Source organism: Caretta caretta, chromosome 9 (genome assembly GCF_965140235.1).
Source record: "Caretta caretta isolate rCarCar2 chromosome 9, rCarCar1.hap1, whole genome shotgun sequence".
NCBI classification, from domain to species: domain Eukaryota; kingdom Metazoa; phylum Chordata; order Testudines; family Cheloniidae; genus Caretta; species Caretta caretta.
In genome coordinates this window covers 53,458,806-53,481,563 of record NC_134214.1, presented here as the reverse complement: position 1 = coordinate 53,481,563, position 22,758 = coordinate 53,458,806, and the positions used below count along the sequence as shown (strand labels likewise).

General features: G+C 51.7%; 1 protein-coding gene across 1 annotated transcript; it reads right to left on the bottom strand.

The window, feature by feature from the left end:
* Positions 1-1,697: 1,697 nt before the first annotated feature.
* AMOTL2 (angiomotin like 2) lies at positions 1,698-19,525 on the bottom strand. The gene is made up of 10 exons (XM_048864698.2): positions 19,349-19,525; positions 15,517-16,349; positions 11,579-11,843; positions 9,135-9,279; positions 8,577-8,669; positions 6,547-6,842; positions 5,894-6,186; positions 5,385-5,596; positions 4,894-5,073; positions 1,698-3,803 (listed from the first exon to the last, which is right to left on the bottom strand). The coding sequence occupies exons 2-10, from the start codon at positions 16,263-16,265 to the stop codon at positions 3,745-3,747; spliced, it is 2,292 nt and encodes a 763-aa protein (XP_048720655.1). The 5' UTR covers positions 16,266-16,349; positions 19,349-19,525; the 3' UTR covers positions 1,698-3,744.
* Positions 19,526-22,758: the final 3,233 nt, after the last annotated feature.

Sequence of the window (22,758 nt, the reverse complement as noted above, 5' to 3'; positions counted from 1 at the left end):
AAATGGACAATTATTGCAAAACAGGCTCTCTCGCCAAACCAGGGATTTAATGGGCAGCTTGTCAGTTACAAGATCTTTCTCCTCCCAGGTTTTGTCACCATCCCTCTCTTATGGACAGGCTCCACGGTTTTGTTATTTATAATCCCTGAAAAAAATGGTATTTTAAAAGATTTTCCCTTCCCTCCCACAAAGCTGAGAATGAAAACCAGCCAGTCCCTGCCTTGCCCGCAAATATGAGCTGCAACAAGGATATCATCCAACTAGTTTGGTGGGAGAACCTCCAACAGCCAATGCAGAGCCCTGGGTATCTTTGCAATCAGACCTCTGGGCATGCACTCCATACCTGCGAGGCAGGCCATTTAGATACACTGTAGAAGAATCCTATGTGTTGAAGCAATCAGGCCCAAATTCATGAAGATGATTAAACAGGCGCATAACTGTAAACATGAAAGTAGTCTTCTTGACTTCAGTGGGATTACTCATGTTTAAATGCTGTCCTGAATGGGGGCCTTGGACAGCAGGGGTTTGTGTCTTAGTTACAAGTCTCTTTTAGTTCCTTGCCTGCTCACACAAATGAAACTAGGAGGTAGAGAGCAAGGCCTGTACTCTCATGGGCCAGCTCCCAAAAACACTCAATGGACTTCAGACAGAACAAGAGGTAGAGAGGCTTGTAACCCAAAACGAAGATGTGGGGTGGGTGGGTGGGAAAGAGGTTCATGTTGGGTCTTCTAGCTGCGGCATATGTACGTTTTCCCTAGCCCATACCTTTAAAATTCCAACATGGCTACGTGCTTGTGGGGGCAGCTGCTGCTTAGTGGGGCAGAATTGATGCAGCATGTTACAGAAGAAAGAAGAGGAGTACTTGTGGCACCTTAGAGACTAACCAATTTATTTGAGCATAAGCTTTTGTGAGTAACAGCTCACGTCAGCTCACTTTCATTCCCCAGGGAGTTGTAGCTGTCACACAGCTGTTCCAGGAGGCACTCTAGACAGCTGCATTCCACGGGGCCCTGGGCTAGAACCTGGAGTAGAGGGCGGGCCTGGCTTCCCCCCAGATCCTCCCAACTCCTGGTCAGACACAGGAGTCGTCGACCTGGACTGTGGGTTCATGAAAACGGCCCAGCTGAGGGCTGCCGTGAAGCTCCAAGGCGAGCAAATCCGCCAATAAGTGCAAGACCCACCAAGGGAGAGGAGGACCTTTGTCACAGTATGGAGAATCCTGGCCACTATGGATGTAGAAGCCCTCTACACCAACATTCCACACAAAGATGGACTACAAGCCGTCAGGAACAATATCCCCGATAATGTCACGGCAAACCTGCTGGCTCAACTTTGTGACTTTGTCCTCACCCATAACTATTTCACATTTGGGGACAATGTATACCTTCAAATCAGCAGCACTGCTATGGGTACCCCGTGGAGGTTATTCTTCAGTTGCTTGAACACACCTCAGTTGTCTCAAAGGGACATTTTCATGAGTGTCGGCTTCATTACTTGAAACTGACAGCGCCACCTTTCTGTCTAAAAGGGCTGTACCTATTACACTTCCAAAACAATACATAAGATTGTGATAATTGGGAAAAATTGTTGGGGAAAAATATATCCTTTGTTAATGAGTGCATAGGGATTCAGATCTCTCAACATCTGTTCCCTGCTATCTTAGAGACCCACACTGTAGAGTGAGAAGGCAGCACCCCTTTGTCAATATTTATTTTTTTATTAAAATATTGTTATACCAAGTGGAATGCTACAGCAATCTCGGTATAGGACAGCATAACAAAACAGCCAGGTTTACATTTAAATACTTAAGATAACTTAAAAACGCACAAACGAAAAAAACCTCATTGTCTTTGGCAGAAAAAAGTTCACAGCACAAAAAAAAATACTTAAAGAAATACCAATATTAATATAAAATATATTAAGTTGTTTTTTTCTCTTTCATAGTTTTTGTTTTGCAATTGTAAACAATGCACCAGATCCAAACACATTTTTTACATGTCTGGGGGAGAAAATAAAAAAATGCAGTTGTCCAGCAAATGCACAGATGTTTAAAGGAAGTATATATTTATATATGAAGGCCAAGGGAAGAAAGCGTTGGAGTTCAGTGGATTGAGAAACTCTCAATTAAAATCAGAATTGGCTACTGTCAAAAGCCAGCTGTCAGTAGACAAGGGGGTGTATGAGAACTGTGAATAAGTGAGTGAGTATATCTCGGTGCAGTTCCAGGAAGGGGGGGAAATCAACTCCTCCACAAGAAAATCAGACATGTTTGTTTCACATTGGGAGTGTGTTTTTTCATCTCCAGTTTCATTCCCTCCCTCCCCCCATCCACCCTTAACCCCCTTGTTTATTTTTTTGCATAAACACAAGCTCCCTTCAGCTGAAACATACACAGAGCTTCTGGTATTTATAAAGGCTTCCATCCTGCAATCCTTTACCCTCTTGAGCACTGTGTTTGCACATGGCCGTGAATGGTGCTACTGATGCACATACGTCATGAGAGTCTGAGTCTGGTGCTCGGGCAGCCTCATTTAGCTCTTCTGATTTGATGGAGCTGTTCTGATTTACATCAGCTGAGGATCTGCTCCTTCCCCAAATGAGAGCAGCTCAGGAGCTCAAACACATACTCAGCGGGTATTGAAACAAACAGAAGGGAAATTCCAGTTGGAGGAATCATGGGAAAGTGCCCCAAAGGAAATGGAATCTGATGGATGCCAATGAGGGATATTTAACTCTGGTGACAAACAGGATATGAAATGGAGGAAGAGAACAAGCACAGGCCTAGAGAGCCAAAGGAGAGACAAGCGAGGGAGGGTGAACGGCTAAGGGGCGAGAAAGGTTCCACAGAGAGCAGGAAAGGGGGCAGGAGGGACAAAGGCCATGGCAGGGAGGAAATTGAAATGATAAATACAGGGTTTGCTTTTGTTTACAAAACAGGGAGTTATTTACAGAGCCTGTCCTGCCCCCTCCCTCACCTCCTCACACACCCTAATGGGCTGCAAGCTGCCAGCACTGCAGCCTCCCCAGGAGAAGTGCCTCTGGGGACCAGCCACTGGGCACCAGCTGGCTACGCAAAAACACCTTCACCCAAAGCATTTCCAGTCCTCTCAACAGGAGGGGAAAGGTGGGTTGGGAGGCATGGGGAGGGGCAGGAATTCTGGCCTCGCCAGCATAATACAAGAGCTACTCCCGGCAGCTTGACCTTGGAGAGCGGGTACCAACGGGGTGTCCAACGAAACAGGCACGCCCGTCCTTCCAGGATCAGTTTCTAGCAATGCTCAGCATGCTGCCCTCCTCCAGGTCACAGATGGGGAGCAGGGGAGGGCTCTGTGCCTCTTCACTTTCAGACCCTCCTTCCTTCTTTCCTGTCGCTGGTATGTCACAAAGGGAACTTGGGACAGTCCTTCCCAAGTACAGGTGCACTGCACATGGGCTGGCCCAACAGGGTAGATGGAACAAGTAGCAAATGAGCTCTGCTGTGATGGAAAGTGGGCGAGATAAATGGCAGCTGATGGATGCAAACCACAGTGGCAGCTTCCCTCCCAGCCCTCGCTCTGTGGCTATGCTGCATGCTCTCCTGCAGTCCTCCCCCAAACTCCTTTTGTCCAGGAACTCTCCACACCACAAGCCCAGCCAGGATCCCAGTAACCGAATGGCTCCTGAATCGGCACTTTCCCCAGCAGATCTCTCCTCTGACCAGGCCAGCGTGCAGGGACAGAGAAGATGGTGGGCACCTGCCCTTCCTCAGATTAGAATTTCCACCATGTCTGACAGGCTGATGGTCCTGGCAGCAGACATGGTCTCTGCAAGGAAACAAACCACCTTTAGATTGTGAGCTCTCTCTAGCTGGGACTGGCTCCTGCTTTTATGTCTGTGCAGCACCTAGCACAATGGAGCCCCGATGTGCCCCATGGAAATGCAAACATTTACAACAGGGCCATTAGATTTACTTGAATCCATAATGAATAAATAAGACAGCTTGGGCCCAACCCCTAAAGCATGACAAGTGATTTTGGGGGCCCACCTTGTTTCAGACAGCACTGAGCACCCACCCTCTGAGGATCAGACCCTTTTAAGGGGTCTTCAGCCAGGCCCCCCCAAATCACTAGTCACTTGTATAACCCTAGCCCTCTCCCCTCAGCCTCTCTGCTGTGGCCCATGCACACAACCATCACCAGCGGTTAATGCAAACCAAATGGCATGTCAGAGCCAACCCAGCTCCCTGCGCTCACTCGAACCCCGCCCCCTTACACTGTCAAAGGGAGAGTGCTTAGCTCCTGGCTTTCCACTGGCTGCAGGGCCTGGGGCAGGGGGCGGAGAGAGGAGCATGGGGATTCTTCTCATGTTTGTGGTTTTCTCTACAGATGGTAAAGCCCAGGAAGAACGCTGCACAATTAGCTGGGGGTGGGGTGGGGTGGGAGGGAGCCTCTCCGATTCCTCCCTCCTGACTCTAAAACCATTAGCAGAAAAACCAGATTCTCCCACTGAAGGGCAGGGTGGGTGTGCTAGCCTGTGGCGTGCTGATAAGCTGGGCTTTAGTTCAGATCTGCAGGCCCAGATCAAAGCCCAAAGGAATCAGTAAGAGAGAAAACCTTTGAGACAGTCTCTTTCCTCTGGTCTTTCCCACACTCTTCCCTAGTCCACGCCCCACCTAGCCCTACAGCGTTTCATCCCCACTGTGTATCTCGCACTCAGGATTAGTCACTCTGGCAGGAGGCTGAGTCCTGGCAGCCAGGGTGGAGTAACCAGCTCCTTGCTCACCCCTCAGCTATGCAGGGCTCATACGGCACCCCTAGCAGAGGGAAGGGAGGTCTCTGGGTTCACCCTGGGCACAGCATTGCAGGGATTCTGCAAGCACATATTTGCCAGGGCAGCGGGGCAGGCAGGACTTACCCATGGAGTGCGCTGGGCTGCTGTCAAGCTGGGCACCAGGCCCCTCGCCCGGACTGCCAAGGCTGCTCTCAGGCACGCCATCCGTCTGGGTGCTCCCATCTTTGCTGCCACGTTTGGAGTGGAAGGGGAGAGGGCTGCAAGGAGATGGGCTGGGCGTCTCCTCCACCAGGACTTTGCCTGCTGAAGAGAGAGGAGCAGCCACCTTTAGATTTTAAATACTGAGGCAAACTTGATTGGCTCTGGGCTCTTACTGGCTTTAGTGAGCCAGGCCTGACCTGACTGGCAGCCAGCCAGCCAGCCAGCGAGCTCCATTTCTATGCTATGTTCCAAGGCTCTCCCACCAGAAAACACCCCAGCTCAGTGCAACGCTTCTATCCTTTGGCATTCAGCTGGAGGAAACACAGCAAAGGGAGTTTTCAAGTGGGGCTTTAATGCTAACTGAAGGGGCAAGTACCCTGTGACTCCCTCCCCACAGGTGAGACTCCTCTTACCTGGACTCCCTCTGGAAGGGCCCTCGACCAACCGTTCACTGTGGGTGGCCCCCGGCCAATTCTGGGCCCCCGAGGCAGCAAAGACGGATGGCACAGATTTGGCTGGCCGAAGGGAGCCCTGCAGAGTCTTGCTGGGATCCTTCCGCGAGCGCTGCTGCAGAATTTTGATGACTGCATCCTTCTCCAATATTTGGGCATGAAGTGCTTTTAACCTGGGGAACGCAAGAGCAAGGCACAAAGTGAGAGAGATGATGGCGATTTTATTCCAGAGGGTGTGACATGCTTCAGCAAATCCTTCATCGTGTGGTGTTCCCTTAGCATCACGGCCACGGAAACTTCGCTCCGTCAATGCACATGGCAAGGACACTTATTTCCCATGGCTGCTGATTGGCTTCCCAGATGGCCAGTTTCCAAATGCTCAATGACAGGAGCGACATAAAAACCCCAGGACTGATGATAATGGAAGGCCAACAAAAAACATGCCCTGTGAAGCCACATGGAGGACCTACCTGTTTTCCATCTCCTGGTGCTTGTGATTGGCCAAGAGGAGATCCTCGTCAAAGCTGTTATTGGGGGAGTGACGCGGGGAGTGGTTGATGATAGTCGTGTCCCGCTGTGCAGCAGCGGTGGCAGCTGCATCCATGGCAAACTGCCTCATGGTGCATTCCTCCAGATACTTCTGCTCCCACTTGGTCATGTCTGCCTCCAGGGCTAGGATCTTTTCTTCCTTCTCTCTCAACTGTTCGGCCAGCATGTGGGCACTCAGCTCTGGGGATCCTCCAGTCGGGGCTCCCACCTGTCTCTGCATTAGCACAGGAAAAATGACACACAGCATGAGACTGAATGACGAAGAGAAAGGTCCCTTGAGTACAATGATCAGAGATGGGCCCAACCTGCACAGTGTGGACCCAGAACCAGGTTTCTCCAAATCCTGGGGATACTTGGATTGGGCTGCTCTCCAACCATTACTCTGTGCCCCATCCTCAGGCACATCTGGGCCTTGCCTGCCCGAGCCCTTCCGTGCAACCTGCCCCCATTGCAGCGCCACAGCTGGCAGGGCTCGTGCCGCAAGGGGGCTGGTGCCACCAGTGTTCTGAGCAACCGTCTCACTGGCCCTGCTTTGCTGCTGGCCTCGCCCCTGGTTCCATGAACTCCTCCTCACCTGCTGGGCCCGCAGCATCTTCAGCTCCTGCTCCAGGCGGGTGCGGAGACGCAGTTCCAGCTGCTCACGCTTTTCGCAGGCAGCCTGGAGCTGGCCCAGGGCCTGCTGCAGCCTCTCCACCTTCTCCACGTACGCCCGCTTCCTCCTCAGCTCGTCCTCGGTCTTAGCTGCCCGTGTCTGGGCGTTGCTTAGTGCCTGCTCCAGCAGCTCCGCCCGCCGGCGCTGGTCCTCGTTGGCACTGCGCAGTCGTGAAATCTCCCGTTCCAGCTTCTCTTTCTCCTGCTGGTGCTCATAGCCTGGAAAAGGCACAAGGAGCAAGTACGTTAGTTGACGGTTGTAGCTGCTCCATCCGCTCAGGACGTTCCCAGCTGCAGTCATTTCATTCTAGTGCATATCGGAGGGACTCCGGCTCAGAGCTATCGCATTAGGTTGATGGACAATTGTCATGAGAAAATCTAAATGTCTGCTCTGAAAATATCTGCCCAGGGAGAAGTCGCTTGTTCCATCCCGCTGATGCAAACGGGCTCCCAGTCTCTCTCCCACTGAGAGGTCTGTGCTGCCAGTGTCTGTCCACTGGGGGTGGGAAGGGAAGGGCAGTACCATTAGTACCACATGATATATGTGGGGCCACGCTGGGCCACTGCCAGGGAATCAGCTGCCATGGTAAAGAGCAAGAAAGAAGAAAATTCCTTAAAGGCTCAGTTTTCACAATGCTTCTTAGTCCTACTCTACCACTCCTGCTATTGCAGTCCTAGGCGCCATACAGCTCTGCCAACGTAACGCCACAGCTATTCCACATGGTTCTACAAGGCAGTCCTCTCCTGCCTTGTAACACCATCGCTAGTCCAGTCCCAAGGTCTCTCCTCCCCAATTAGTCCGCCAACTATATTGAAAAGCATGGCAGATTCATCATGTGACCTGCCACCCACTAGGCAGCTGGCTCCTTGCACAGGCTTCCTTGTTTAAAAACCTGCAGGCTGGTGCTCCAAAGCTGCACACCACCCTCCCTTCAGCCTCGTCCCTGGCAAACTCAGACAAATCCTGATCCAAATGGGTGCCACTCCACTGACTTTAATGGACTTTCACCCATTCACCCCAGCAGAGGACTGGCCCATAATCTCCCAAAGGAGCCACACCAGTGATGGCTTCTCTGTGGGCATTAAGAGGCAACCACTCAGAAGGCCAAGGGAAAGAGCCGCGGTTAAGGACACATTAATGCCACCATTGACAAAGGTCATGTCCGCATGAGAAAACGGGCCTAAAACCCAGGATAGTGCAATGTGAGCAATTCCTTCCCAATCAAAGGAATCAATCCCTGTCCCCGCCCGCAGGAAAAGCGTTCACCCCCAGGGCTGCACAAACTTCCCTCCTGAACTGGCTCCGTTCCACCAGTACAACTTCCTTGGATGGATGAGGCCTAAGCTGAAGGGACTCAGCAGCTTTCAGGGAAGGGAAGGCGGGTGGGAACGATGGCAGCCTGGGGCTGTACCCCCTTTCCCCTCCCTTGGCTTTTTGTGGGCATTTTGCTGCCAGCCGTGGAAGTGGAATCAAGCCAGGAAGAGACTGTCACGGCTATTCCCAGCCTCTGGCAAAAAACGTTTTCTCCTTAAAAAAAAAAATTTCCAATGCAAGAGAGAAAGGGCTCTAACCTAGGTCTGGGATTTGGAGTGGCGGGAGTGTGGACTGTGTGCTGGAACAGCCAGAACAGCCGCTGGAATGCAAAGAATCCAGGTCACACTGATGGCTGCTGTGATTAATGGCCCTGCTTTGAGTGCCAAGAACAGCTTAGCTCTCCCTGGGGAATGGCAAAAGCTTCCAAGAGAGGATCCACCTCCTCTCCTATCTTAAAGGGACCTTACCCTTCCTTCCTCTCCCTCCCAACACACCCACCCCGAAAGCATGCCAACATGCCTGATCCACCAGGCCACAGAGTGACAGGGCACTGCGCAGCAGGGCTGGCCGTGCAGCGAGCCAGGCAGGCACAATTGCACAGCACCTCCTCTGTGACCTAGCATTCCCCCGGGACTTACTTTGTGCAAGCAGTTTTGCCACAGTCCCCTGGCTGCCTTCTGGGTTCTCCTGCTGCTTGCTGGCCAGCTGTTTGTTTGCAGATTCCAACCGTTCTGTTTCAGATTAAATATACAGAGATAGAATTTTTAGAATTTAATTGACTGGGAACAGCCTGGTTCTTGGATGGCACAGGTGGTATTAGACACCCATCTTGAAACTGAACCTCCCCGAAATGCTCCTGATGTACCAGGAAATGTGTCAGAAGACAGTTTGCTGGGGATCTGTCACCAGAGATGAGGGTCACAAGACTGGGAACAACAAGGGGAAGTCACAAACTGGTACTGGATGTGAGAACTAGGTTATACAACATTAGGCCAAGCGTGTGCACTGAACAAGGGCCTACACTGCTCAAGTGGCTTATGGAGGGAGCACCAATGTGGGGAGTCTTAGCCTGGGGCACAGCATGTTTCTAACAACAGTGATCTTCTCTCAGGATGCATGAGCCCAAAAAGGAGTGCACCCAAGAATTGCCCTTTCCACTCTCCCTAGCTCCTGTCTAGTGCTGTCCAGTTTCTTACCTTTCAGATCCCGGTTGAAATCCTGAAGCCGCCGCATCTCCCCATCCTTCTTGTTCCTCATGGTTTTCTCCAATGCCTCTCGCTTGGAAGATGCCTTCATCAGGTTTTCGTAGTCCTCGGAGATTCGCTGAATCTCTGTTTCCAGCTGTGGGGGGAAGAAACAACAGGCTGAAGTTAAACATTCTTGGGATGGGGAAAAGACCAGAGGAGAAGATGGCTGGATGGCACCAGCAGATGTTTCAATGTGAGGTGCACTGCAAAAGCAACACCATAAGCCAACATGGCTGCAGTGTCTGTCACCAGTAAAGGGCTGGGTTTAAGTCCCACACTAGGAGACTAGTGACATGAGTCTGGTGGTCTCATCCTGCTCCTTACTTGTGCACAACGCACGACTCATGGGCCCTGCTCAGACAAGGTCTGAGAACTGGAATGAATGACAGGAGCCCTACAGGTCAGGACTGAGGTGCAAAGAAGAAGCTTGCTCACTGCCCACCTGCACTTGCCTTCCCCACGCAAGTCCGTGAGCATTACACACACCAATAGGAGAACAACATACACCTTCTCACTCAAACTGCAAACCACCCCACGCCAGCAGGCATCACCTACAAACGGCTTTGCAGGGCACCATTAGACTCCACAATGATTTGTATAACTGTACCCACCATGCAGTGCTGCTTTCCCATCTGCCTCCTGAGCAGCCACTCGAAAGGCCCATTTATTATAAGCCCACTGCAACGACACCATGCTCTTTGGAGACTTTGGGCCTGGGTTTAATTTAAGTCAGTTCTTTTTAAAAGGCAATCATCTCCAGAGATAAAACTCCCCAAGCTTCTCCTCCTTCCCCAGCTTCCCACAGAGAAGCACTTGCCTTTTCCTTCCTGGGACCCTTGGATGTTCCACCTCTTCCCAGGTAAGGAGATAGCTCTGCTGTCTCTCCACCCCCTGAGGTTGCCCTCTTGGAGCAGCTCCTCTTGCAGGAGCAACCTTTCCATTTTCAGTGGTGGGATGGCTGCTGCAAGTGCATGGAGAGTGAAAGGTGTGCCATAGGGGCCTGAATCACTCTGATAAAGCTTCCTGGTACACAGTCCCTCCTATTCCTGGCTGGCTCTGGCTTCTTAGAGTGCCCTTCCCTTTGGCCATGTGGAAAGGTCAAGCCCTTATGTCTGTAACACTAAGGGATCAGAGACCCTCCTGGGTCTGTCTTACTGCGATGAACCTGATGGCTGATACAAGCTGTGCACACATCTAACTGGATTATGAAACAAACTATACTGGAGAAGTTCTATCATCTCTCTCCACACTGCCTCCACTCTTCCTCTCACTGCCGCTCCATCCTGCCTACCGGGTTCCTGGCCTCCTCCCCAGCTCCAGCACATGCCTCTGTCTCCCCACCTCTGCAAGCCTGCCACGTGCCCCTCCCAATGGCCCGTTTGTTCTAAGGGGAGAGGCTTTCCCCTTGGCTGTGGCTGGGCTGGAACAGGCCTCCCCTTGTATGCCTCCGCACAAAGGGCTTTCTGTGGCGGCCCAGTATAGACCCCAAGGGGAGGGACGGCCAGAGAGGGCCCAACTGTTAACAGAGACGGTGAATGGACTCTTTTTTATCCACCCAACAACTGCCTTGGCTGAGGACCTGTTGTGCTGTGTGCTTCTGAGCCACAGCTGTTCAGAGGGACGGCAGGAGGAGAAAGCTGTGACAGGAGAAGAGATTAAACATATGAAAGGGGATGAATTTTCTGAGCAGCTGTCTGCTCTTTCTCTAGGAAAGAAACCAAACAAAACCCCATCCAGAGAATGAAGCCAGGACCACAAGGAGCTCGGCTGACAATGAGTGAGATGTAGTGCGAATGCAAGCGAAGGACAGGCAGGCACTGAGCAAGCTTCCTCTAGAGCCCTCTCCAGGCTCTTCTATCCTGACCTGTGTAATTACCTCGCTGTCCAGTTCCTGGTCTTCTCCAGAACTCTGCCAATGCACCTCAATCCTGACAAAAGCGGGATGACTTGTGCACTGTCTCTTTAAACCCAGCACACAGAGCTAGGCAGGAGGGGGCTGGTGGAGGTTCTAGAGAGAAGCTCCACAGTGAAGCAGACAGAGTCACTTCAGGGCTAACACTGTGATAAAGCTCCTTGTTCATCAATCCTACAGTTCCCGGACACAAACCGAGTCTGTCCTGGACAGACTGCCTGCCAGGCTGTGTTATCGCAGATGAAAAACAGCCAGTGAAATGAAACATCCAAGTCTCATTTCAAATGAAATGTTGGACATGCAAACTTACTGCTCCTGGCAGTCCTGCCCCCTGCCAGGGTCTCGAGCCTGCTGTATGTTGCCCCAAGGCCCAGATACTCACAGGTATCCAATGGGAGTTAGCGGCCTGCATACCTTTGAGGAGCTGGGCCCTAGTGCTTTGGTTGGAAAGACTGGTTGTGTGATGGCTCCGTGCATTTACCTTCTGAATCCGGCTCGCTTTTTTACTGCAGCTCTCAAGCTCCCGCCGCAGCTTTTCGTTTTCCCTCTGGAGCGTCTCACTCTCCCTCAGCAGCTTCTCTTTCTCCCTCAGGACTGTCTCCATTTGGGCCAAGTGGCTGCTGGCCGATGCGGCTTGGGCTGTCATCAGAGCCTCCATCCCAGCTGGTGTAAGGGAGCCCAGTGGGCCGTGACACAGAGCAGCCTGCTGGGGCAGGAAAGCCTGGGACATATGGGCCTGCATCACCCTAATAGAGGTCACAAAAATTCAACAGAGACACTCAATAGCATTGTTCTGTGCCTGCCAGGACACACTGTAAATCAAGGATAAGAGATGGAGTGACCTGCGTGGCTGGGATGGCGTGCCACTGAGTGGCTTCTGGAAATATCCAATCTCCTTGAACCCCTGGCAGGGATTGTCTTTTTGTTCTGGATTTGTACAGCACTTAGCGCCATGGAGTTCTGGTACCATAATCAGGGCTCGTGGGCACTATGGTAACACAAACAAATCATACATCTGTCGACAGAGCTCCCGGGAGGAGGTTTTCATCACACCATTTTAAATATTTACTTGAACCTTAAGGGGAAAAACATAACCCGGGAATGTCAGAAATCTTTGAGGCCGCCCACTCTGCCCTGGGATGAGCGACACCATCTCATTTAGGGTTGTAGCACATGCAGCCACGCATATATGGAACCCTTACAATATCAGATTCATAGGGCAATCTTTAACAATCTCCCAATGCATCTTTCCAACAGAGATCAAGGCATGCCTGTTTTTCAAAGTATAGATCCCATGGCAATTATTAGCCCCACTTCTCGGCTACAGAATACGATTTCAAAACCACTCAACATTGGCCTAACTCTGCTCTCACTAAAATCAGTGGTAAAACTGCCATAAACTTCAGTGGGAGCAGATCTAGGCCCGTGCTGAATGCTTTTGAAGATCCCACCTACAGTATTTGGTAAGATGCACCCTTGTACGTCACTTGCCTGTCAGAGAGTTTATGTAAAATTTTCAGAAGCACTTAAATCACTGAGGCGCCTAAGTCCCATTTTTAAAAAATGATTTAGGCGCTAGGACCAGATTTTAAAGGGATTTAGGCACCTAAAGATGCAGATTAGTGCCTAGTGAGATTTTCAATAGCATCTAAATGCCTAACTCCCATTGATTTCAAGAACCAGTGGCTTTTAGTGCAAAGCCACTTTTGAAAATGGGACTTAGTCACCTAGCTCCTTTTTTAAATTTTATCCTTTATTTCTAATCCATGTTTAAAAAGAAACTTTATACCACTCAACACCATCACCCCAGTGCTTAAGAACACAATAAGAATACACTTATCAGGGACAGCCAAGCATAGTGAAATGTCACCACAGAACTGCCCCCTCTCTTATCAAGCTCCTGGAAGTTAAGGAAATGCCTATCCCCTAAGCAGCAGTGCCAATTACAAGGGAGGAACATCCCCCTGCCCCAAAGTTCTTCCACTTGCTCACAGTTCCACAGGCTGCAGAACTGGCAGGGCAGTGATCACTTTTCATCAGAGATCCTGTACTGATCAGTATGGCTGCTGCTGGAGCAGTCCAGAGCTTGGTCACAACACCACTGAAATTTGACCTGGCCACCCTTCTGTCCAGCCAAGGGGTGGCTGGGCCAAATGGTGGAGAACAGGGGAATCTGCCGAGATTGCAACTTTTGGCATTGGCTCATGCACTGTGCGAGTAAGAGGGGAGACTCCCCACTGGCTGAGGGAGACCCTGGTTGCTTACAAGGCGAGGAGAGATGAGTGGGGACCAGAGCTTGTCCTCCCCCTCTAAGGAAAGGAGTACTTGTGGCACCTTAGAGACTAACCAATTTATTTGAGCATGAGCTTTCGTGAGCCACAGCTCACTTCATCTGATGAAGTGAGCTGTGGCTCACGAAAGCTCATGCTCAAATAAATTGGTTAGTCTCTAAGGTGCCACAAGTACTCCTTTTCTTTTTGCGAATACAGACTAACACGGCTGTTCCTCTGAAACCCCTCTAAGGAATATCTGAATTGACACCACTGCCCCAAGGTGATCCCTTATTAAAAGTATACCATTAATAAACATGTCCTGGACTTTGTGGGAAAGGCATGCTAAGCAGACCAAACACTGTTACAGGGACATTCTGTTTTAATGAATCTTTAAGGCAACTGCTAAGAGGGCAAAGATACCATATCCCCAATGCCAACTTGGCCACCCTATGGGAGTCTGACCATCAGGTGCTTCCCAGAGGGCACCATGGCTGCACATGACCCAGGGCTGGCTGTAAATGTGGGGCTGCATTCCTGGAAAGCGATTTGTAAGTACGTCTTCCTTTCTGCCTGCACCCCTCCCCTCTTTGTTCCCTCCAAAAGAGAGCACTTCCTGTCAGCGATATTATCTCTTCCTGTCAGCATTCACTCTGGCTTGCCCAACAGCACACACTGCTACTCAGCCTTCCACCTTTCCCAACCGTGCAGCTAGCTGAGAAGTCACAGGGAGAGTGGGCAGCTGGAAAATGGTGGGTGGTGGAGAAGGGAGAGAACACCCAGGGGGAACACACAGGGTTTAAAGAAAAGGAATACTTGTGGCACCTTAGAGACTAACAAATTTATCAACTTCATGAAAAAAACTCGTACAGATACAGACAGACATCTTTCTTTCCAAAAAATTTGTTAGTCTCTAAGGTGCCACAAGTCCTCCTTTTCTTTTTGCGGATACAGACTAACACGGCTGCTACTCTGAAAACTGTCATTACACTTAGGGTTTAGTTTCTCCTCTGCCACTCTGTATTTCCCTTGTTATAAGCAACCAAAAAGTGCTTTATGATGTGATCAAATTGCCAGGCAAAGCGGAATGCATGATGCCCTAAAGTGGCGAGGACCCATAACACCAGAGCTCTATGTAGGCTTCCACCGTTAGTGACACAGGTCATAATGCTAGCAAGGCCCTGTACACAGATGGTGGATCTGCTGAAAAGGGTTAGGCACTTTTCACCCAGCATTAACACTCCACTTACCAACCCTATGCTGCAGCCAAGAGAAGAGGGACCTCAACTGCCAGTGTAACGGAGAGCATGGTTCACCCTTAGGATTGCATTGGGTGCAAGCTGGGGGCAGACTCTGGGCTTTGGCATTTGCAAAGTGGATGAGGGCAAAGCCCGGTATCAAGGGGGTGGTACGTGGCTAGGTACAGATTTGTATTTAGCAGGGCTCCCTCTGGGAATGTTTGGTAAGAATTCATCACTTTCACCTTCCTCTCAGTACAGAAAAGAGAGTTCCCAGTGTCCATGTGCTACTCAGCCCTCAGAGTCTGCACGCCCTCTGGGGACAGCACTGGTAGTTTTCCACATAGCAGGGCCTGCTTCCTTTCTCCCTTCCAAACTTAGCCATTTCCTGATTCAATTCCAACTTCTAAAATAATCAGAAATTCCACTCAGAACACAAGGGGAAAGAGGCTGTGAAGATACAACTTCATCTGCAAAACAATTGGTCTAATTGAGCCCTGGCATAGCCACCCCAGAGACAAATACAGCCCATAAGCATCAAAAGTCAGACTGCAAGTCCCCTTCCCCACAGAACAGGGCAGCACTTCCAGAGTCAGCAAAAGGTAGATTGATCTGGGGCAAAGTAAGGATTCATGCAGCCAGGGGATGAACATTGTAGTGTCCCTACAGCTCATCTCCTTATTCTGCAACACGCGGGTTTCTCTGCTTATGCAACCAGCCTTGGGCATCAGAACCCATAGGGCTCCCCAGCCACAGCCTGTCTGCGAGCCATGCGGTGTAGCAGCAACATACCCGAACCCCTTCCCATGTGGCTGTCGCAGTCCCAGGAACTGAGTGCACGCCAGGAAGGAAGGGACTGGCAATGCATGCTAGCTGTGAAGTGTGAGGTGCTAGACAAATGTTGTGGTTACCTGACTTCAGGATGCTGAAATCCTGGCCCTTCCCTGGAGCAGTGCCTGGGATCTGCCAGGTAACCAACTGCAGGCTCCTGGGGGGGGATGATGTAGGGGTACTCTGGAGGGGGACCCCGTGGCTCCATCCCCTCGGCATGCTGCCCTCTTGGGGCTGACAGCTGGAAGTGCCTCGATAGCTGGGGATAACTGTGGGAGGAGCTCATGTGGTTCTGGGCCTTGGCTCCATTCCTCTCCAGCGACATTTGCATGAGGCGTTCACTCAATGACCTCACATGCCCATGCTTCAGCTCCTTTAGTGACTCGTCCTGCCGCTTGCTGCTGCTGTCAGGGGCATAGGCCCTGCGTTGGCCAGGCTCAGCGGGGGCACCTGGACAGGGCACCCCAGCCTGCTGTCCTCGCTGTGAGGCATAGTACTGGGAATGCACTTTGGCCTCCTCATAGGTGGGGAGCTCCTCGCCCTTGTGCTGAGGCTGGTGGAGCCGATACACATTGTTCTCCAGGTAGATGTGGTCGCAGTGGTGCTCCTGGCCCTGGGGCTCCTGCCGTGTGGACTGCTGGACCATCTGGCTCTCTTCTTGGGTGAGACTTTCCAGTGAGGAGCGAGGGCTGCCCGTGCTCCCACCTCCACGCAACGCCTGCTGCTGAATAGCCAGCAGCGTGCGGTTCTCTGTGAGGTTCCCGTATCTCAGCTGCTCCTGGATGAGCCGGTGCAGGACCGTCCCAGAGGAATCCTCCGCCGTCCTCATCCTCAGCTAGTCGATTGGCAAGGGGCTGCCACCAGGAACAGTAGACACAATACAATCCCAAGGATCTGGCAGCACCCAAGGAGCCTACAAGAGACGAACACAGGAATCAGGAGGCAGCTCTCAGTCAGGGGTTTGCTCATTACATATTTTCAGAAGATTTATTTTGCCAGGAGTCCCATTGTGGCACTCTGCCAGGAAAGACGCAATCCACCCTTTAGTCACAATACTCGTATCCTAGCAGAGCGGAGGAGGGGAGGGGGATTCTGAGCAACATCCCATCCCTTTGCCACCATTAGGAAGGGCAGAGCCAGACCCTGGCTGAACGCTAATTCCATGGGAGGCCCTTGGCAACCCTGTGGAGGCTGGAAGTGGACCATTCCTGGCAGGCTCAGTTGCAGGGAACTCAGCTCTCATACAAAAAGCCTCCCTGCCCAGCGCTTCAGTGAGCCGCTGAATCGCCATCTCATCTTAAGCATCCTAAAGGGGGCAGCTCTTGGTGGGGAGTGAGGAATGTCAGCCATGGGGATCTCTGCTGGCTTCCCAGTGGGGTGGACGGCCTCAGCACCTGGGCTTAGCATGAGTGCCTTTGAGATTCAGCGTGACTGCTCTGCATAACTTGATTTACTACTCTGGAAAGGCCAGGTCACAGGATCCTAGGAACTTGTGCAGCCAGAACCCCTTTTTTTGGTTCACTTAGTGTGTGTGTCTCTCCACATGTGCCAGGCGAGGTAGCCATGGGAAAAGCTGTGATTGCTGTCTAAGAAATTCATTCAGTTCACTGCCCAGAGTGAAACTCATTATCCAAACCAGTAGGCCAATGCAGAACTTTTAGTGAAATTCCTGTGAGTCTAGCTTTGATTGTGGGGCAGGGAAGAAGTTCTGCTAAGTGTAATGAAGATGGTGCTCTGAGCTCAATCCACCATTACACAAAATATCCTAGACTTGGCAAGCCCAAGTTACACTGGCAGAGAATGTTCCTGTGTAACCTGCAGGACAGCAGCTACAGTCCACAAAGCAAGAGGATTTCAGTCGCCAGTACTTTCCGTCTCCTTAAAGAAGGGAGACTTGTCAAATTTGGGCCAACACTCAGAATTTGTAAATGGAAGCTCCTACAAAACCTAAAATCAACAAGAGTGTATCCACAAACCTTTTCTTGAACAATTCCCATAAGATCTAATTGTTTTAAACAAATAAACATTCTCCCCCTCACATTTTGCAAACATTGCAATATTATAATCCTGAATGAGTGTGAAATTGACTCAAAAGTGACTGTGAGCAAAAGTGAAAAGGGCTCATCTACTATCATCACACCAGTGGATCGCAAAATATAATAAAAGCTTCATACGAACAGTCACATAAAATAAACCCGATTTTCCTGATTAACAAATTTATTTGAGAAAACAGAAATAGTCTCTAAGGTGCCACAAGTACTCCTCGTTCTTTTTACATTGTTATGGTGTTTTATGTATGTATGTATGCACCCATGCTTTTCATACATTTACTGAATTTTAAATATAAAACACTTATCTTAAATGAATCAGCCATAACCTGGAGTCACCAATGTGGGGGTAGACCTTAAAAACATTCTCACAACCTTTTTGCTGTCTCTGGCAATCAGAAACTTCAGCTGTAGCCCAGGTTTGTGCATGGCTAGTAATTTACTGAAGAGGAATGCTTGCCAGGGAAGTTATATCACTGTTTTTAAGTTGCATGTCCTCCTCTGAAGGCAAACTTTCAAGCAAGTGAATTCCTAAATAGACATTTGATCACCTGTTTCTAGTCCCATGCTAGTGCATGTGGGTTGGCAAAGGGAGATTGCTAATCTCATATTGCTTCATACAAACATACCTCAAATATTGGTTCCCAACACATTGGTTCTTGACCAGGTTTTCCCTGAAGGTGAAATTAGGAAACTCTACACAGACTACCTTTCCTGAGCCTCATTTCAATGCTGACTCAGACCTCTGAGATTTAAAGCTAACCCCAGACTGCCTTTGGTGAATCAAAATAAAAGAACCACACATCCCCTTCAGTTTCACAAACCCTGGTGCGTTCTCACAAGGAGGAAGTATGAAATATTGGGTCAGGAAGCATGACTAGATAGCTAGGAAATTGGAGAAAACATTCCTTACCCCACCCCCGCCATATGTGCTCCTCAACCTTTTACTATTAGGGAGGATCACTCCTGGATCCTCAGCTGGTTTTTAATCTGGTTGCCTGCCTTTATTCCCCTCCCCATATTTTTATACATTTATTTAATTTTGAAGTGACAAGAAATTCCCTTAATGGCATTCAGCATAACCTGAATGAGCAGCATCAAATAAGAGAGGATCATTAAAAAAAAAAAGGAGAGAGAGAGACACACAACTCAAACTCCAGTTGACAGATTCTAGGAAATTCAAAGACGATCCAGTGAAAGAACAAGGGTTTGCAACCCAGGAGATCTCCCTGGAAAGCTTCAACCGGCTGGGAGGTTACAATAGGGTTGATGTTAAACAGCGAGACATTTCTGTGGCAGCATCCCATGGGAAAACCCCTTTTTTCGCCTTTCCAAACCCACTAGGTGTAAACTAACGCACCTAGCTAGAGCGCATTCAGCAATTGCCATCGGCAGAGCGGTGCTAGGGCCCTGCCTCGCTGCCGCTTTGTTTTCCAAATCGTTCAGCACTGACATCACCCGGGTTTGGATTGCAATTAACATTCCTTCTAAGTGAGAACGAGCTCATGGCTGCGGCAAGCATTTTCCGAGCAGGACAAAGAGAATTCTCCAGCTAGCTGGGGGCACAAGCACCTGTGACTGCAAACGAGCTCGGCAAAGCCCTGCTTACCCCCACTCTGCTTACGATGGGTCACAACCCAGGCGCTCTCGGGGGCTTGCAGGAATCACGGGTCACACGCTGCAGGGGAAGGAATGTGGGGAGCGAGAGCTATGGAAAGAGGGGGACCCCGCAGGCTGACGCCCACGGAGCGCAGGGAAAACAGCGTTCCCAACCCGAAGCGGCACGCGAGCCAGGGACGGGGAGTCCGAGATCTCCCCTGTGGCACCAGACACCGCGGGGATGGCAGCCCGGAGCGGAACTCACCGAAGCAGAGCAGCCTTGCTGCAGAGCCGGGGGAGGAGAGGCTCGCTCCGCGCTCGGCCGGCTCGCCGTGTGCGTGCAGCTCGCAGAGATCCTGCCCCCGCGGCTGCTGGCAGGCACTGAGCGCCGCGCCGGCCCCCGCCAGCTGTAATGAGAGCCAAGGAGGCTGGGCTGAGCGAGCGGCTGCTATGCCAGGAATGCGAGAGTTTCAGGTTCCCCCGGGATCAAAGCTAACCACAAATAACCTCTACGCCTCGGCAGCCGCTGCGCGGCGTGGCCTGCAGGGGGCGCAGCCGCGTCTCTCTCTCTCTCTCTCACACACACACGCGAGCGCGGTTAGCATCTGCCTGGCTCGCTCTGGGTTAGGATCCGAAGCCTTGCAGCGCTGCTAGGCCGAAGCGGCTGAGTCCGCAGCCAGCCTGGGTCCAACCCTTCGGGACCGCCAGGGCTGCTCTAGGCAAGGAAAAGTTTTCCTGGTGCCTGGCGGGGCCATGCTTTCTGGAGCGGACCCTTTATACAGCAGGGAGATCTGTAGGAGATGAACCAGGGAGGGTTGCCAGTTTGTGTTGGATGTATTCCTGGAGGTTTCAGCCCATGACATAATCCAGAGAAACACCTCAGACATGGTGGATTTGGGACCCTTCTCGGGTTATTTACTTGCAATACCATGTGTGCAGACAGCTGTAGCATCGAGGGCTCCCTATTGTGCTGGGTACAGCACAGATACTGAGAGACAGTTCCTGCTCCAAAGGGCTGATCATTTAAAAAAGACAAGACAGACAAAAGGTAGGAAGGGAAACAGAGGCACAAAGACCTGTCTGAGGTAATACAGCAGGGTGGTGGAAGTGCTGGGCCTGCAGCCTTATGGCTCCTGACCAGCACCCTCTGAATTAGAACATGCTTCTGCCTCAGTGAAGTAACTTCTTGGGGCTGCCACAACAAGGCAACAAAGAGCCACGCTCACCTTGTACGAGTTACACCACTGAGACATGCCCAATCCAACTGCATGTGTTTCTCAAAGCCCCTCATGACTCAGAAATGTGCCATAGGAACCCAACAGGGGGAATGCTGTGGAACATCATCACATTGTAAAAAGGGGAGCTTGGAATGGAAACTATTTTGCAGCCTTCATTAGAGCAGTCGCCTCTGCCATGACTGCTATTCATGCGTGGCACGTGAACTGCTAGCTGGGGGAGGCTAGCCCGAGCCTTGCCCCTTCCACCCGAGGCCCCGCCCCTTTCGCACTGCACCTCTGAACCCAGAGCCCCCCCAGGCTGGCTAGTTCCCACAGCCTTCCCAACCCTGGGAAGGCGCGTGGTGTGGTCCCAGCCCCTGGAGTCCAGTGGCACCACTAAAGCGGGACCACGCCTGGCTGTTTGGGGAGGCACAGCCTCCCCCATCCACTGCCCATGCTGCTATTACTGTGAGTTTGTTACTAACATGATTGTCTTCAGAATTAAAGCCCCAGTCTTCCAGCTGGGGAATGATGGTCCACTGGTGAAGGTGCTAGCCTGGGCAGGCCAGGGTCTAACTCCCTGCTCTCCCACAGACTCCTGGGATAAGTCACTTGGCCTCTCTGTGCCTCAGTTCCCCATCTATAAAATGGGGATAATAGCCCTGCCCTGCCCCACAGGGTTGACGGGAGGGAGGATAAATACACCTTGTGAGGTGACTCATAGACTTCAAGGTGAGAAGGAACCATTGTGATCCTCTAGGTCAGGGGTTCTCAACCTTTTTCTTTCTGAGGCCCCCCTCAACATGCGAGAAAAACTCCGGGGCCCAGTAGAGGTGGTGGAGCAGGGGGTTCCGGGCCAGGGGTGGGAACCCTTGAGCATAGGTGTAGGTTGACTTCTATTTTGGGGGAAGGGCCGGCAGGGCTCGGGCACAGCAGGGTCCAAAGTGGGAGCGCCACCTCCACTCCTTGACTCACCTCAGCAGGCCACCCATCTGTCTCGGGCTGTGTGCCGGAGGCTGCTCCCTGAGAGCTCTGCTGACCCCAGAGCTGGGTCCCTGCCTGGGCAGCTCTGACCGGCTGCATGAGCAGTCAAAGGGGGCTGGGAGCTGAGGAGCAGCCAGAACCCCGGGCACCAACAGCAGATGGGGGAATTTCATAGCTGCTTCCCCCCCCCATGTCACCACCAACCAGAGGAGCAGCTGCCCTGCGCTGCCTGGCTCCGGCTTCCCACCTAGGACCTGGCCAGAGGGCTTGGGGAGAGGAGGAGGTGGAGGGGGGTGGAGCTGCAACCAGGATTGCCCCACTCTGGGTAAGGCACTGCAGTTTGGGGGGGTACCACCCTCATGCCCCCTCAACTTTGCCCATGGGCTCAAGGTTTCTGCCTTTGTCAGGGTTTCAGTAGTTCCCCCCACTGCCACTGCTCCCCGCTTCAGTGAAGGGTGGGGGGGGGGATGGAGCTCGGAATGTCAGCCCGCACCACTCCTGGATTCAACACAGGGAGCTTGGGGTTTCAGCCCCACGCCACTCCCTGCTTCAGCCCCGCAGGGGGTTGCCAGGGGTCAGGGCACCGGGTTTCAGTGGCGGGCCTCCGTGGACCCGCTGAAAGGGCTCGCGGACTCTCAGAGGGCCGTGGATCCCCCGTTGAGAACTGCTGACCTAGGTGGAGGCAAGGAGTTTGCTACTGGAGGTAGTGTGTGAGAGACTGCAGGCGGCAACCTTGTGTGTGAGGACATTGCAGAGATTTAGCAGCTGGCTGTGTGTGGAGGGAAGTTGTGTGTGTGTGTATGTGACAGAGGAGATTGCAGGAGCGTGCGGCTGGCTGTGCGTATGCTGTGTGTGGCAGAGGAGATTGCAGGGAGCGTGCGGCTTGCTGTGGGGTGCATGTTGTGTGTTTGTGAGGAGCGTGCAGCTGGCTGTGGAGGCGGGCGTTGAGGGGGTATACAGGCTGCTTGCCAGCTGTCCAGGGGAATAAATCTTCTTGTTTAAGTAAAGATAGGAGAGACACTCCATTGTCTTTATACGATACAAGCCTGCTAAAAGCTGCCTTACCATCTGCTCCTCCTTCACCCCCACCCCCATGCCCAGGGCACTTGGCTTCTCCCTCCCGCCTTGCCCCGTCTGACAGGTGCTGCCCATCTGTCACAAGCAGCAGAGGCACAAACTGCCCATCCTTTGAGAGCTCTGTGCAGCTTGTCTCTCTCACCAACAGAAGTTGGTCCAGTAGAGGATATTCCCTCCCCCACCTTGTCTTCCTTTGAGAACCATTCCCGGTGCTGGTTTGGGAATTCTCCCCTCTCTTTCATATGGGACGACTTACCCATTGGGGCTATTTTCTGCTTCACCACAAGAAAGGGTCTTAGACCGCAGTGGAGCCAAGGCATGAGGCTTGAAGGGATTGTGGGCAGAGAGAGGGAGAGGAGAGTGGAGGAAGGGCAGCAAGAACAGATGGAAGAGAGAC

Excerpts from the sequence above, each read along its gene's own strand:
- AMOTL2 (XM_048864698.2), bottom strand. The coding sequence starts at position 16,265 with ATGAGGACGGCGGAGGATTCCTCTGGGACGGTCCTGCACCGGCTCATC. Across the intron at positions 6,187-6,546 it reads AGATGCTGCGGGCCCAGCAG|AGACAGGTGGGAGCCCCGAC; the intron begins GTGAGGAGGAGT and ends GTGCTAATGCAG. Across the intron at positions 5,597-5,893 it reads CACCAGGAGATGGAAAACAG|GTTAAAAGCACTTCATGCCC; the intron begins GTAGGTCCTCCA and ends TGCGTTCCCCAG.